Genomic DNA, 13,502 nt, shown 5'->3' on the forward strand with positions numbered 1-13,502 from the left:
AATTACTAATTTCTCATTTATTTAATAGCGGAGACGGAAAGTTCTCTATCTGAGGGTGGAGTAGCGAGCGAAACGGAGATCAGCGTGCGGTCCCTGTCGGTGGTGGTGGTGGGCGCGCGCGGGGACGCGTGCCGCGCGCTGGTGTCGCGCGCGCGCGTGCACGTGCGCGGGCGCGCGGGCGGCGGCCGCGGCGTGCGCGCGCGGCTCGGCGCGCTGGCGCTGGCCGACCTGGCGCCGCGCGCGCCGCTGTGGCGCGACCGCCTGCGCACCAGGACCACGCACGCGCTCACTATACACTATCAGAGGTTAGCAAACATCGTAATAGAAGTTAAACCATTTTTGTAAGTTTATTTTTAACCAACTTCGTATAGGGGGAGGTTTTGTATTCAGCTGTATGTATTTTTTCAGACTTAGCCCTTCAGAAGCGGCGGCGGCGGGTCACGAAACGAGCTTATCGGTGGAAATGGGACCGGTGACGTACGTGCACACGCGACGCTTCATACTAGAGCTGCAAGCTTTCGCTAGGGACTTCAGTCTGCTACGTCGCGTTATTATGCAAGCTAGACGGAAAGTAAGTTTCAGCTTCTTTTAAACACAATTTCAAATTAGAAGGAGTTTATTTCTTATCCTACTAATTAAGATAAAATATGATAAAAATAAAAAAAAATCTCGTTCAACATCACTGTGCCCAACTGTAGTAGTAATATCACGTATAAGTTCGTATGAGTCGTATATTGCACGCAAGCGTTAAATGTATGCGGGTGCGGCAGGTGTCGAGCGCGGTGCTGGACTCGTCGCAGCCGCAGCGCATGCGGCTGTCGGTGCGGTGCGCGGCGCCGCTGATCGTGGTGCCGGTGTCGGGCCGCAGCCGCGCCGCGCTCGCCATCGAGCTGGAGGCGCTGCACCTCGACAACTGCTTCAAGCGCGCCGGCGACCCCGACACCGTCAGCACGCTGCTCGATCCCGACAACCGTGAGTAACAATACGGAATTTTAGGAGTAAAATTCAATTTATTTAATTCTACGTGCTTTTGTGTAATATACTGTATTTCACTACCCGTCGTTTAAATAATACATGTGAGATTATACCCGCCGGTCGATCTGACTTAGTTCTACTTCGGAAGCCGTTAAGAGATGGTAAAAGTTAGATTGTTTCCTCGAGTTCCAACCGTTGCGGTCGAATGACAAGACATGAGAGTGAGTTGAATGTCGTTCAGCGACGCGGTCGGTGCTGGACGTGCGGCGCGTGCGGCTGGAGGGCGTGTCGCTGTGGGGCGCGCGCGGCGGGCGCGGGCCGGCCGTGCGGCGCGCCGGGCCGCCGCTGCTGGCCGCGCCCGCCGGCCTCGCGCTCGCGCTCGAGACCCGCCTCGGCGACGCGCACGATGGTAAGTACGCCCTTCCTCATAATTGATTTTACCTTGACAATAAATTTACAACGCAAATGCAAAAAATCATTAAACATACTTTAAAAAATGTTATCCATGCAACATTAACTCTTGTCTTTTATTGTTCATTTTTTAAAACTCTAATAATTTATTTTTATTTCTTAATTGAAAAGAAATTTAGCCGATGCTTACTGCTTATAAAACGATACGTTTTAAACAACCTGCTTGTTTTTCCGGCGTTGCAATTGGATTACGTAAATAATAAATTGAAACCTGCTGGCTGCTCAAACCTCGGCTGGTGTCCCCAGTGGCGGACATGACGATCCAGGGCACGCTGACGACGCTGCAGCTGTCGCTGGACGCGGCGCAGTACCGGCTGGTGCGCGGCGTGCTGGCGCACAACCTGGCCGAGCCGTGCGCCGAGCTGCTGCCGCCGCCGCCGCCCGCCACGCCCGCGCCGCCAACTAACCAGGTACGACTTTCGAACTTATACTTCTTTTGCCGCGTCTGAAGAAATTCATTAAAGTATACTCTTACCGTGAGATAAAGATGCGCGTTCAAAAGTAACAACATAATTTATTTTTATTACCTTTCGTCTTAAAGAAATTTAAACAATAAAGAAAAACATCGTGAAAAAACCTACATATGAGATTTCTTCAAATTAAAAACTTTAACGTTGATTGTACCAATCTTCACTTAGCCGAAGTGCCGAACCCTGAGTCCTTTTTGAGAGTCATCCATGCCCAGCGGTGGAACAATAATGATTGACTTTATCTTTATCGATTGTTTGTGGATTGTTCCCTCAGGTGTGGACGACGTGGTCCATGAAGCTGGACCTGCAGGACGTGGCGCTGCAGCTGCGCGGCGCGCGCGGGCAGCCGCCGCTGGCCTGCATCAACTTCATCAAGTCGCGCCTGCTCGTCGAGAACTACTCCGACCTCAGCCAGGACATCGACCTCGTCTCGCAGGTGAACTCGTGAACCACTTCTATTCAATTTTATCGTGTATCTTCCACGTGGTACAATGGTTATTAGCACGTCATCGGTGTCGGTCCACAGCCTGTAATTTCGATTTAAGTGTATGATTTCAAATAATACATTTTCTAAGTATGTGTACAAGATACAGAAACCTGTAGAACCACACAACTTCTCTGTGCGCGTCAGTGTGCCTCGAAACAGTGTATACAGTTACATTTTTGATAATTTTCCATAAAACGTTCGATCCTCGATAAAATACAGGAGATCCTGGTGAGCGACACCCGCTACAACGACGAGCCGGCCAACCGGCGCGGCAACGTGTTCAGCCACATCGTGCAGCCGCTGCCCGAGCAGCGCCACAGCGTGCAGGCCGAGGTGCACGCCAGGTCGGTCGCCGCACTAACGACGATTTAACACTTAACATCTCATTAGCATATGTTTGATTATTATAAAGTTTACATGATAACATCACATGTTCATTGACTTATTAAACATGACTTGTAGAACCCATCTTAAATTTATTTTTATGTTTACCGCGTAAAGGAAACGGCAAGACTCCTCAGCTTACACTATCCTGGTGAACAACATGCGACTGATGGCCATCCTGGACTGGTGGGAGGCCGCCAACCAGTTCATCCTGCAGCCGCCCCCTCCCGCTGCCGATCCAGATCAGTTACATCTGTATGTATTTTTCACAATAACAAAAATTTATACGGTCAACTTTTGATAGCAAATTTAATATATTTAATTTGTTCCTGTAGCGACGACTTGTCACTGGATGGCGTGGTCGGTGAAGCGACTCAACCCGTTAGCGATGGTAGTCAGATGGAGTTAAAACTGAATATCACAGATTCACAGCTGGTCCTTGTAGAGGATGCATCAGTGTGGGACACTAATGCTGTTATACTTAAGGTATTTAATTAAAACATTATAATAGAAAAAAATAGTTAAATGTAAAGTTACTTTTGAATTAGATTTGAGTAGCGTTAGTGTTTATTCCTGCCCTAATTTGTATTGCAAGAAGATTAATTTTAGACAGTATGACGATGTTTATTGACTCGACCATGAATATAGGATGTCAAAGATACACAATGTCACATTAAACGCATTCCCAAAATTGATATGTGTATGTGTGCATAATAGTGTTGACTTTTTGCTTTTACATACTACATACTTTTTATCGATTGAAATCCAGTATTAAGTTGACGAGCCTGGCGTGGCAACGTAACTTTCGTATTTAAATTGTTGCACTAATTGATAAAATATTGTATTTATTAATATTATGAAAAAAGTATTACGAAATATAAATAAGAAAAAATAAAGTAGGTATTGGCACCTTTCTTTAATAAACGACGATGATTTCTTTGTGTAGAACATTTTTCTTAGGGAGCTTAAGGCCGCTTATTCGAAGAGAAATTGACATGACATGACTTTTCTTGGCATCTCTTTTTCTCTAGTAGATTGTCTACATGGGTTGACATATGCCTTTCTTATGCTTTGTGGGTCTTTAGCGTGGTAAAAAAATTCCAAGTCTATGGACTCGACTGACTTTTAGAGCACCACGGTGATAACGTACCGCACCGGCGGCGGCGGAGGCGGCGGGGGGGAGCCGGCGCTGGTGTGCGAGGTGAGCGAGCTGGAGGTGTTCTCGTGCGTGCTGGGGCTGGAGGAGGAGACGGCGCTGTCCATCCTCGAACCCGCCGCGCTCACCGCCGCGCTGCACCGCGACCGCCTGCTGCACGTCAGTACACCACCCTTTACTTAACATCATTCTTTGCTAACTTATACTTACTTAGTTTGTTTACTTTCAATTAAGGTGATATTTTTAGTTTGCCATTTTAAAAAAACTTTCGTGTATTTTATATAAAAAGTTTATCTCATGATTTTTCTTATTATATATTGTATTGCATATATCTTCGTTAATGTGATAGAAAAGCTAGTCGAATATTACATACAAAATGTATTGCAGATTACGATGGGCACGCTCAATCTACGTTTATCGTATCACGACATGCGCATGTTCGCGTCTATGTTACAATCGCTACCGGAGCAGGCGAGGGTAGCATTATCAGGTAAGCTCGATAATCTTATCTAACAACCTATAAAGAATTATTAGTATAAAGAACATTGCAACTACATGACTCAAATATGTATTTTTGGTCCAGGTAAGCCCGAGAGCCAGGCGAGCGGCGTGGACGCGCCCGCGAACAAGCAGCACATGGGCGCGCTGGGCGGCGCGTCCCCGCGGCCGCAGTTCGCGCCGCGCTGGCCGCGCCCCGCCCGCGCGCCGCCGCCCGCGCCGCCCGCGCCGCCCGCCCCGCCCTCCGCCATATGGCCGCTCCGAGCTATACAGGCAAGAATACAATATTTGTTGTGTAATAGTAAATCTAACTTTCGGGAACCTACATTATTTTAATAAATTTATACTGAAATATATACGTCCTCTAGATCTTATGAAATCGTGTTTTTTTTCTTTGTCGATGCAGGTAGACGCCGAATGTGTCACGCTCTGCGTTATCGACGACTGCCTGGACTCCGACGTGCCGTTGTTGGAAGTTTCTCTGGCAGAGCTCCAAGTCGAACAGGTGAGCCTCGGAATCGACACGATAGGTATCGAACCACTGGCTTAGAATACAATGTAATGCAATATGTGCGTGCCAGGACCTGCGACAGGTGGAGGAGTCATTCGAGGACCCGCTGCTGGTGGCGACGCCGAGCAGCCCGGGCGGGAGTGTCGCGGCGGGGGCGGCGGGGGCGCGGGGCGCGGCGGGCGCGGGCGGCGGCCGCCTGCGCGCGCAGCTCGCCGCCGACTACTACAACCGCCTGCTGTCCGGCTGGGAGCCCGTCTTGGAACCATGGAAGTAATAACCTACTGCTTCCTCCCCCGCTTATTTATACAACTTTGTACCTTAACCTCTAAATTCCTCTCCTTTATCACAGTTACATTGTATTGTATGAATGAAGTTATGAGTTCCTACACTGAAATAGAGACAAAACTAGCTTTCGGTAAAATGATGCAAAAATACACCTCTAAATTCTTCTCAATTTTCATATTTATTTACGTATACACAATAGGTTCGAAGCGAGCTGGGAGTACACGCTGTCGAGCGCGCTGTCGCTGCGGCGCGTGCAGGTGGAGGTGACGTCGGCCGACACGCTCAACACCAACGTCACGTCCGCGCTCGTCGACCTGTGCCGCCTCGTGCGCGCCAACTGGGCCGCTGACTACTATGCGCCGCAGGTAAAATACTTAAAAATTCCAATATTATATCAACATTTTTTCGCTAATTAACTATTTTACTGGTTTTTTTGTTCTTAGAGCGTGTCAACGGAACAGTCCCCAAAAGGCAGCCCAGCAGGTCACAGAAGACGATCGCCATTCGTCCCATACGCCTTACGTAACCTTACAGGACACCGGTTGTGGTTTACCACTATACTTACTACTTCTGACGAGTGAGTAATTGCAATGTAATTTTTTTTCAAATTAAACAATTATGTAGTATTAAATTTGGTAGAAAAATGAACCGATTGACAAAGTTAATAGTAATACGTAAATTTATGGTAGGTTACGCGAGACAGGTGAGACTCAAGAGTTCTCGGGACCGGACGATTCGTGGATGTGCGTACGTGCGGGCGACACGGAGCCGTTCTCGTTCGGGGCGCGGCGCGGCCGAGCGCGGGGCGGGACTGGCGCGGGGGGCGGGACGGGCGCGGGGGGCGGGGGCGGGGCGTGCAGCGGGGCCAGCGCGGGCAGCGGGGCCGGCGCGGGCGGCGGGGCGGGGCTGGCGCCGGCCACGCTGCACCGCGTGGCGCTGCGCCTCGACGGCTGGACGCCGCCGGACCCCATCTGTGTGGACCGCGTCGGCGTATTCTTCCGGCATCTGACGCATATTGTAAGTTTCTAATGTCGTTTACGAGTTTTTTTTTTTGCAGCAGACGAGTATGCAGTCCACCTGAAGGTAAATGGCTACTGCCGCCCATGGTAATTTGTATTCAACTCTAGATAGGATTAGATATTCCAATCTGAGATCGCCCACAAATGCGCCGCTACTCCTGAGGACCAAGCTGGAATGCCTCAGAAAAGTTGTCTCCCTTACCACACCCTTCAAACCAGAACACAGCAGCGCCTATCACTGCAGTTATAGGTGTGGCGGTGGTGCAGCGGGAGTTGATCTACAAGCGGTTCTACCACCTTCAAAATTAGTTATCGGGTATCTGCAAGAGTTAGTTGTTGTTGATCAATTATGAAATTACAGTAAACGTCAATCTGGTCGAACGTTACTTAAGTATTTTTATGATTATTTCTAAGGATTACTCTGAAAGTATTGTGTCAGTAAGTTAGAAACCTAGTAATGACAATGTGGTAATAAGATGTTTTTCTTACTATTGAAAAATAATGATTATACAGCAATCGGGCTTAGAAGCAAGAATAGTTCTAGAGGTATCCCTGGAAGGCTCCGCTCGGAAACTGGTGACGGTCCGGTCGGCGCTGCAGCTCGTCAATAAGCTGCCGCACCCCGTGGAAGTGCGGGTGGATTACGCTCCTAGCGCCGGTGAGCTTTTTACAAACTTTTGTCCTTCTTTCTCACGTCCTCCTTTCAAAGCACCCTTAAATTCCTTGGTAGGAAATAGTATTTAAACTCTCACCTCGCATGAAAATTATTTTCTTAAATTTTCATTAGTTCCCATGATTAAATACTTGTAAGTGAATGCTAATCGTCACATCTTAGATTTCTCTACAGGTAAAAATTACAAATGTAAATTGGTACAAAGTTATCGCATTTGAAAATATGGGGCACCATTCGTGGAATGCGTCGCATTTGGCCGGCAATACAAATATCCGTCCTGTCAAGCTCGACGCGTGTCATATAGCGTAGGGCGTTCCTTGTTTGTGACTTAGAGTCATTGGTGTGCGTCGGCGGCGCGGGCGGCGGCGGCGGCGCGGGGGGCGCGGGCGGCGCGGGGGGCGCGGCGCGGGCGGCGGCGGTGCGCGCGCGCGCGGCCGCGCTGCAGCGCCGCCGCTGCCTGCCGCCCGCCGCCGCGCCCACCATGCAAGCCTTGCACCCTATATTTTACAACTGCGGTAACTTAAACGCTGCGTAATAGATGTTGCCTCTCCTTCGTGCAGTAGATACCTTGTGACGATCGTTCAATGTTGTATTCGCTGTGTAATGGAGTTATTGTACGGCAGTAGACTGAGAGTTAGTATGATCCTATGCTATGATTGTTGTACTTGATCCTAGGTAGTTTTAAGTAGGTAGGTAGCATGTACGCGAATTGAATCTAGTTATTATCGTATTGAAGCACGCGTATATTAAAAAGTATACCCACAGTATTTGGCATATTTTAGTGTTGTCACATCATACATCATTTTCAACGTTTTTAATTTAGGGATCGATGTTCGTATTTTGGGTTACGTCTACATAAAAATAAGCAAGCCGTCGATCGCATATTGATGTCGGTGCGTGTGTGTGTCAGCAGCGGCGTGGAGCGGCGGCGGCGGCGGCGGCGGCGGGGCGCGCGGCGCGCAGGTGGCGGCGGGCGCGGCGTGGGCGGCCCCGCTGGCGGCGCGCGCGCCCGCCGTGTGGACGCGGCCGCTGCTGCGCGCGCCGCCGCCCGCGCCGCCGCTCGCGCCCGCGCTCGCGCCCGCCGCCATCGACTGGCGCGACGCGGGGCCCGCCGGCCGCGCCCTGCGACACTACGAGTGCACGGCGCCACACTCGCACATCTACAGGTGACTAAACCTTCAAATACATAACTAAATATTGCATGGCAGGCATAATATTATGTTATTATTAATGACTAATTAAATTACTGTATTTATCTTAAATTTAATAAGAACATTCTTGTATCGTAGGATCTAAAACGCATTAAATATGTACTAGATTCTGCTGCGTGATAGTTCGGGAACGGTTCCCGCCCGAGCGAGGGGAGCCGATCGCGGGGCACACGCTAACGCTGGTGCCGGCGCTGCGGCTGGAGAGCCTGCTGCCGCTCGAGATGCAGTACCGCGCCGGCGCCGCCACCGGCACGCTCGCGCCCGGGGATACCAAGCCATTCCATGAGGTAACCTGGCAAAACAGTATACATGTTTAAAGGCATTATTATTTGAGTTTAATACGAACTTAAATGAATTATGTACTTATAAAATGTCATGATGTCGATAATGGTAGGTGAACGTAGAGGAAGGTGTGGAGATAAGCGTGAAGCTGGAGGGTTTCGGGTGGTCGACCGCGCTGAGCGTGTCGGCGGGCGCGGCGGGCGGCGGCGGCGGCGCGGCGGGCTCCTTCAGCGCGCGCCTCAAGCTGCGCGACCAGCGCGGCCGGAGGCTGTATCTCAACGCCCGGGTCACCGTTAAAAAGACTGATGGGGTTAAGGTAACTAGAAATTTGTAAAACGTAGTAACGTATAAAATATTGCAATAGGTTTCTGAATGTCATACCCAATAAGAATGCTCATTAAGATGTCGGGCTTGCATATTCATACACATTGACAAGTCATTGCGTTCATGCAGGTGTCGATCTCGGCGGCGTACTGGGTGGTGAACCGCACCGGGCTGCCGCTGGTGTTCCGCGCGGAGGGCGGCGGCGAGGCGGCGGGGCAGGGCGCCGAGCACGAGGTGGCGCGCATGGTGGCGCCGCTGCCCTTCTCCTTCGCCGACGCCGACCCGCCCACGCTGGCCGCGCGCCTCGGCACGCAGGTCGCGCCCAACCCGGAGGTACTAACACCTCACAATACCAGAGTTCCCAAAATATTAATCAATACACAGAATAACTCTATACGTGTATATACGTGTTCACTATTCTAGAATGAACACTGCATTGGCATTGTTGATGTAAGATTTGTTTTATGTATATAAGTGTTATATTCAATTGGGTACTTGACACTAATAACAATAAAATATGAAATATGATCGATATGATAGCTTATAAGTAAACATAAATTATGCAATATTTAGTTTAATTTTTAATACACTATAAGTATTTTTATTTCTAAAACGAAATTTTCATTTTTTTAAGAAAAGCATTAACGCAAGCAGCACACAAATTCAGCTTAGGTGTGAATGCTTTGAGGTGATCTGTAGTAATTATTGTAACTGTAACATATGACGATAAATATATACAAAAGTTCTACTTTGTGTACTCAATAGAACCATATAAACCAAATAAAGAAATAAAAGACTAATATTAATTACAGAATGGGCCCTTAAAATAGAATTCTCATAGACGTCTTATAATTCTATTCTTATCATAGACATCTATATATTATATTAAATATATGAATACTTCCACTTGCTGTTTTGTTTTGATTACGTCCCGTTCCAATGATTTGGAATTGACGAATCACTCGAGAGTTACTAAATTTATTCCTTTTTCTCAATAATACTTCTCTTACATAAATAGTACAAAATGTCATTGCTTGCAAACAGAGGATTTAAACATATAAGAATCTGCAAGTTCTTTAACGTTTATGAGATTTGGGTTTAGGAACTTGTATAAGCAAATTTGTTAGGATATTTAGCGATCGTACTTGTACACATCGTCACTGCACACGCCTTGTAATTTGACATTCTTGCAATTGTACTAATAAAAGTTAAATAATTCCCAAGATTTCCCCTGAAGTATGTGTAGCGTCGAAGTTTATTTCTATATTTTCAATGTGTTGACGTCACGCTACGAAATGACACTTGACCGCCTGTTTTGGCGTAACGTTCCGTTTACCGTAATAAAAATATGTTTTTTATTAATAAATAGCCCTTTTTTCGAAAAAAATGATCAATGAAAGGCATATATAATACGTATATGAATTCATTAAAACAGTTTCCCAAAAAGTGTCAAGTAGCCAATTTGTGAACCTAATAAAAAGAAAAAAAAAAAAAAAAATAACTGTTGCTCGTATTTACAGGTCATTCCTTTAAGCAAAGTAAGCTTAGCGGGAGAGAACCGCTAAGCTTACTTTTGTTTCGCGGAATTGGCATCGAAAATTAATATATGAACCGGTGTTTCGGCAGTGGTGCTCCCCGTTCGGCCTGGGCCCGGGCGTGACGGTGAAGAAGCTGGAGGGCGGCGAGCGCGTGTTCGCGGTGGGCGTGTCGGTGCGCGCGGGCCGCGGCCGCCACCGCCGCACCAACATCGTCACGCTGGCGCCGCGCTACCAGCTGCACAACAACACCTCGCGCCCGCTGCAGTTCGCGCAGAAGTGCACCGCCACCACGCTAGTCAGTACATTTGGTTAACACTGGCTACTTAAGATGCCGCTTTAAGCTTTATTTATAAAATAATACTCCGTTGCTTAAATTATTCAGAATGATCCCGGAGCGGTCGCAACGCACGTGTCGGCCGTGGCGGGGTGCTACCTGCCCTGGCACTGGCCGCGCTGGGAGCGCGAGCAGCTGCTGTGCGTGCGGGTGTTGGCGCCCAGGTCCAGCGTCAATAGTGAAACGAATACCGCGAACAATGGGGGCACGGAGTCACTGGTTCCCGTCACCGCCTGGTCGGGAGGGTTCAGGATAGAAACTGCAAGGAGCTTACACGTAGCTTGCAGGTTAATCTTTGTCTTAAAAGTATGAGAATTAATAGCTTGGCATTTTTTCATATTTCACTTTTAATATTTTTCTTTCAGGGAAAATAACGGGTCAGGTGGCGGGGGTGGCGGCTACGTGGTGCTGCGCGCGGAGGTCGTGGTGGAGGGCGCCACGCTGCTGCTGGTGTTGACGGACGCAGACAGCGCGCCGCCGCCCATCCGCATCGACAATCACTCGCGCGTCGCGATCATGTTTCACCAGGTAACGTATTTTTATTTAGGTGCTCCTTCAGTTCCTCACGTGAATGGCTCGTTAGTCGACGTCCCACTCATCTGTGTATTGTCGTGTGTGGTGCAGGTGGGGTGCAGCGAGGAGTGCGTGGTGGGCGCGGGCGGGCGCGTGCGCTGGGCGCTGCCGGAGCCGGAGGGCGCGGCGGCGCTGGCGCTGCGCGCGCCGGGTGGGCCGCGCCTGGCGCTGCCGCTGGACGCGCCGCCCGCCGCGCCGCCCGCCGCGCACGCGCTGCTCTACCAGAACTTCGTCTACGTCGCCTTCACGGCCACCGCCGCCGCGCCGCTCGGCACCTCCGTGCAGAGGTTGCTGATTTTACATTATTTCCTAAATTCTTTAGGACGTAAATGCTCACCGGTAGGACTGAAAAGTAATGTTTTGTTTTCAGAGAAAATGGTGGAAGCGAAAAAGTATCAGCCGAGTCGGACAATGTGCTGGTGTTGGAGGTGCCCCTTGGGTCTACTCGCGTCGTTCTCGCACGCAAAAGATACGGTGACAGGTACGTATTGAATTTTTGTAAAATAGTGGTGTCGTCATTAGACTCGCAACATTGTCTACTTTTTTTTTGCAGATCTCAGCTTTGGCGACGGGGGCCGAACGACCAGCTAATCCACGAAGGCAGCTCGCCGCCTCAGCCCACCGATGCGATGCTCTCCGAGGAGGCCGCGCTCTCGCCGCATGCGATGGTTCGAATTATTCCATTGAATATGTCCGAAGATTTAGTGACGGCGTAACGTTCGGACAAAGCTTACAGCGGCTCGTCCGGCAGGTGCTGGACATCGAGGAGGCGGCGCCGCGGCCGGCGCGGGCGCGCGCGGCGGCGCTGGCGCTGCGGCGCGCGGACGGGCGGCGCGCGTCCACGCAGGCGTGGCGGCTGCTGGGCGGCCGCATGGCCTGCGCGCACGCCAACCTCTGCGTGCAGCCCGACGGCGGCCTCATGGGGCTCGCGCCCGGTCAGTCCCACTCTCCGCCCCTACTTATGTTATTTATGCATTATACAGATATTTTAAAAAGAAAAATAAGGTTTTATGTGGAATAAAATATTGCGTTAATTTTTATATGTACCACTGTGCATAAACATGATATTCAATTACAAGTCTATAAGTCACTATCGTGCCTTACCTTTCTTTTGAAAAATTTAGGAACATGCTAATATTTATTTAGAAGTAAAATTATAATGTAAAATTAATACTTGTAACTGTCATTATGTAGGAAACCGTGTGGTGTTGGGCATGGCGAGTGCGGGGCGCGCCGGGCCGCGGCCGGGCGGGCGCGGCGCCGTGCCGCCCGAGCAGGCCGTGGCGTGGCACACGCTGCGGCCCGGCTCCGGCCGCCTGGCCGTCACGCTGGCCGCCGACGGGCCCACCCGGCTCGTGCGCATACACGACAGGAACGACCCTGTAAGTTGATGGATTTTTGTACAATGGTTACATATACATTTTTACCTAACGATAGGGTAGACGGGCTACCTGGTGGAAAGCAGTCATCGTCGCCTATGGACATTGCAACCAGCAGAGGAGTCGCCAATACATCGCTGACTTTGGAGGTGAACTCTTTTTGTACCCCTCTTGAAGAGCCCCATGTCATAGCGCTCAGGGAATACCTCAAGAGGAAGTTCATTCTACATTTTTTGCACGTACGTGACAACATGCGTGCGGTAGGGCACGCATGTTGAGTATAACAGATGTTGTGATATGTCAGTAGAATTATTGAAATGTAAAATGAATAATCGTTCAATATATTCAGGAAGCTCGGCTAATGAAGTTCGAGGAGGAGGACGAGGAGATGGAGATGGAGCGGGCGAGCCGCGGGGAGTGGGGCGTGCGCGTGCAGCTGGCGGCGCTGGCCGTGTCGCTGGTGGCGCGCTCGCCGCCCGCCGAGCTCGTGTTCGCGCAGTTCCTGGCCGTGCGCGTCGACATTACGCAGGCGCCCCGGACCGCGCACTTCACCTTGACCGTCGATGATATGCAGTGGGACAACCAGGTATGTTCAATTTATTAACTTGAGAAGGATATAAACTCGATAAAACTGAGTATTACAGTTATGATCATATAGACGAATGTTTACTTTTTATTGATTTCTTAAATATTGCGTTGTCTCATCTCTCTAGCGTACGCTATTGTAATTCTGTGGAATTTGTTTAACTTTTTTGAAATTGTAGTTGTAGGCGACACGCGCGTCCATTGCGTACATATTCCTAAATCGATTTCTTGATTTCGTTGCTTTTGGATTTACAACATTTAAAATAATAATTATATGTAAAAATAACCGTTAAACAATGTCGGTACCTAAAGATTTTTTTATATTTTTCACAATTGTTAAAATTTAG

The 13,502-nt window shown here is 49.3% G+C and overlaps 1 protein-coding gene across 1 annotated transcript in view; it reads left to right on the forward strand.

The window, feature by feature from the left end:
- The window catches only part of Vps13D (vacuolar protein sorting 13D), a 49,458-nt gene that overhangs the window by 21,917 nt on the left and 14,039 nt on the right, over positions 1 to 13,502 (forward strand). The window contains 31 exon segments of the mRNA XM_073087519.1: positions 29 to 305; positions 409 to 571; positions 771 to 972; positions 1,217 to 1,384; positions 1,693 to 1,856; positions 2,191 to 2,352; positions 2,623 to 2,747; positions 2,905 to 3,042; positions 3,123 to 3,273; positions 3,917 to 4,102; positions 4,331 to 4,433; positions 4,527 to 4,714; positions 4,848 to 4,946; positions 5,023 to 5,222; positions 5,437 to 5,814; positions 5,927 to 6,045; positions 6,157 to 6,254; positions 6,770 to 6,914; positions 7,843 to 8,095; positions 8,247 to 8,427; positions 8,535 to 8,738; positions 8,876 to 9,079; positions 10,373 to 10,579; positions 10,667 to 10,905; positions 10,984 to 11,146; positions 11,243 to 11,478; positions 11,562 to 11,672; positions 11,745 to 11,859; positions 11,943 to 12,126; positions 12,386 to 12,573; positions 12,920 to 13,156. Of these exon segments, the coding sequence (XP_072943620.1) occupies positions 29 to 305; positions 409 to 571; positions 771 to 972; positions 1,217 to 1,384; positions 1,693 to 1,856; positions 2,191 to 2,352; positions 2,623 to 2,747; positions 2,905 to 3,042; positions 3,123 to 3,273; positions 3,917 to 4,102; positions 4,331 to 4,433; positions 4,527 to 4,714; positions 4,848 to 4,946; positions 5,023 to 5,222; positions 5,437 to 5,814; positions 5,927 to 6,045; positions 6,157 to 6,254; positions 6,770 to 6,914; positions 7,843 to 8,095; positions 8,247 to 8,427; positions 8,535 to 8,738; positions 8,876 to 9,079; positions 10,373 to 10,579; positions 10,667 to 10,905; positions 10,984 to 11,146; positions 11,243 to 11,478; positions 11,562 to 11,672; positions 11,745 to 11,859; positions 11,943 to 12,126; positions 12,386 to 12,573; positions 12,920 to 13,156 (5,588 nt within the window).

The sequence above is a fragment of the Epargyreus clarus genome, unplaced genomic scaffold (genome assembly GCF_041222505.1).
Source record: "Epargyreus clarus isolate Ecla_fem2 unplaced genomic scaffold, WU_Ecla_fem_2.2 ptg000026l, whole genome shotgun sequence".
Lineage (NCBI taxonomy): Eukaryota > Metazoa > Arthropoda > Insecta > Lepidoptera > Hesperiidae > Epargyreus > Epargyreus clarus.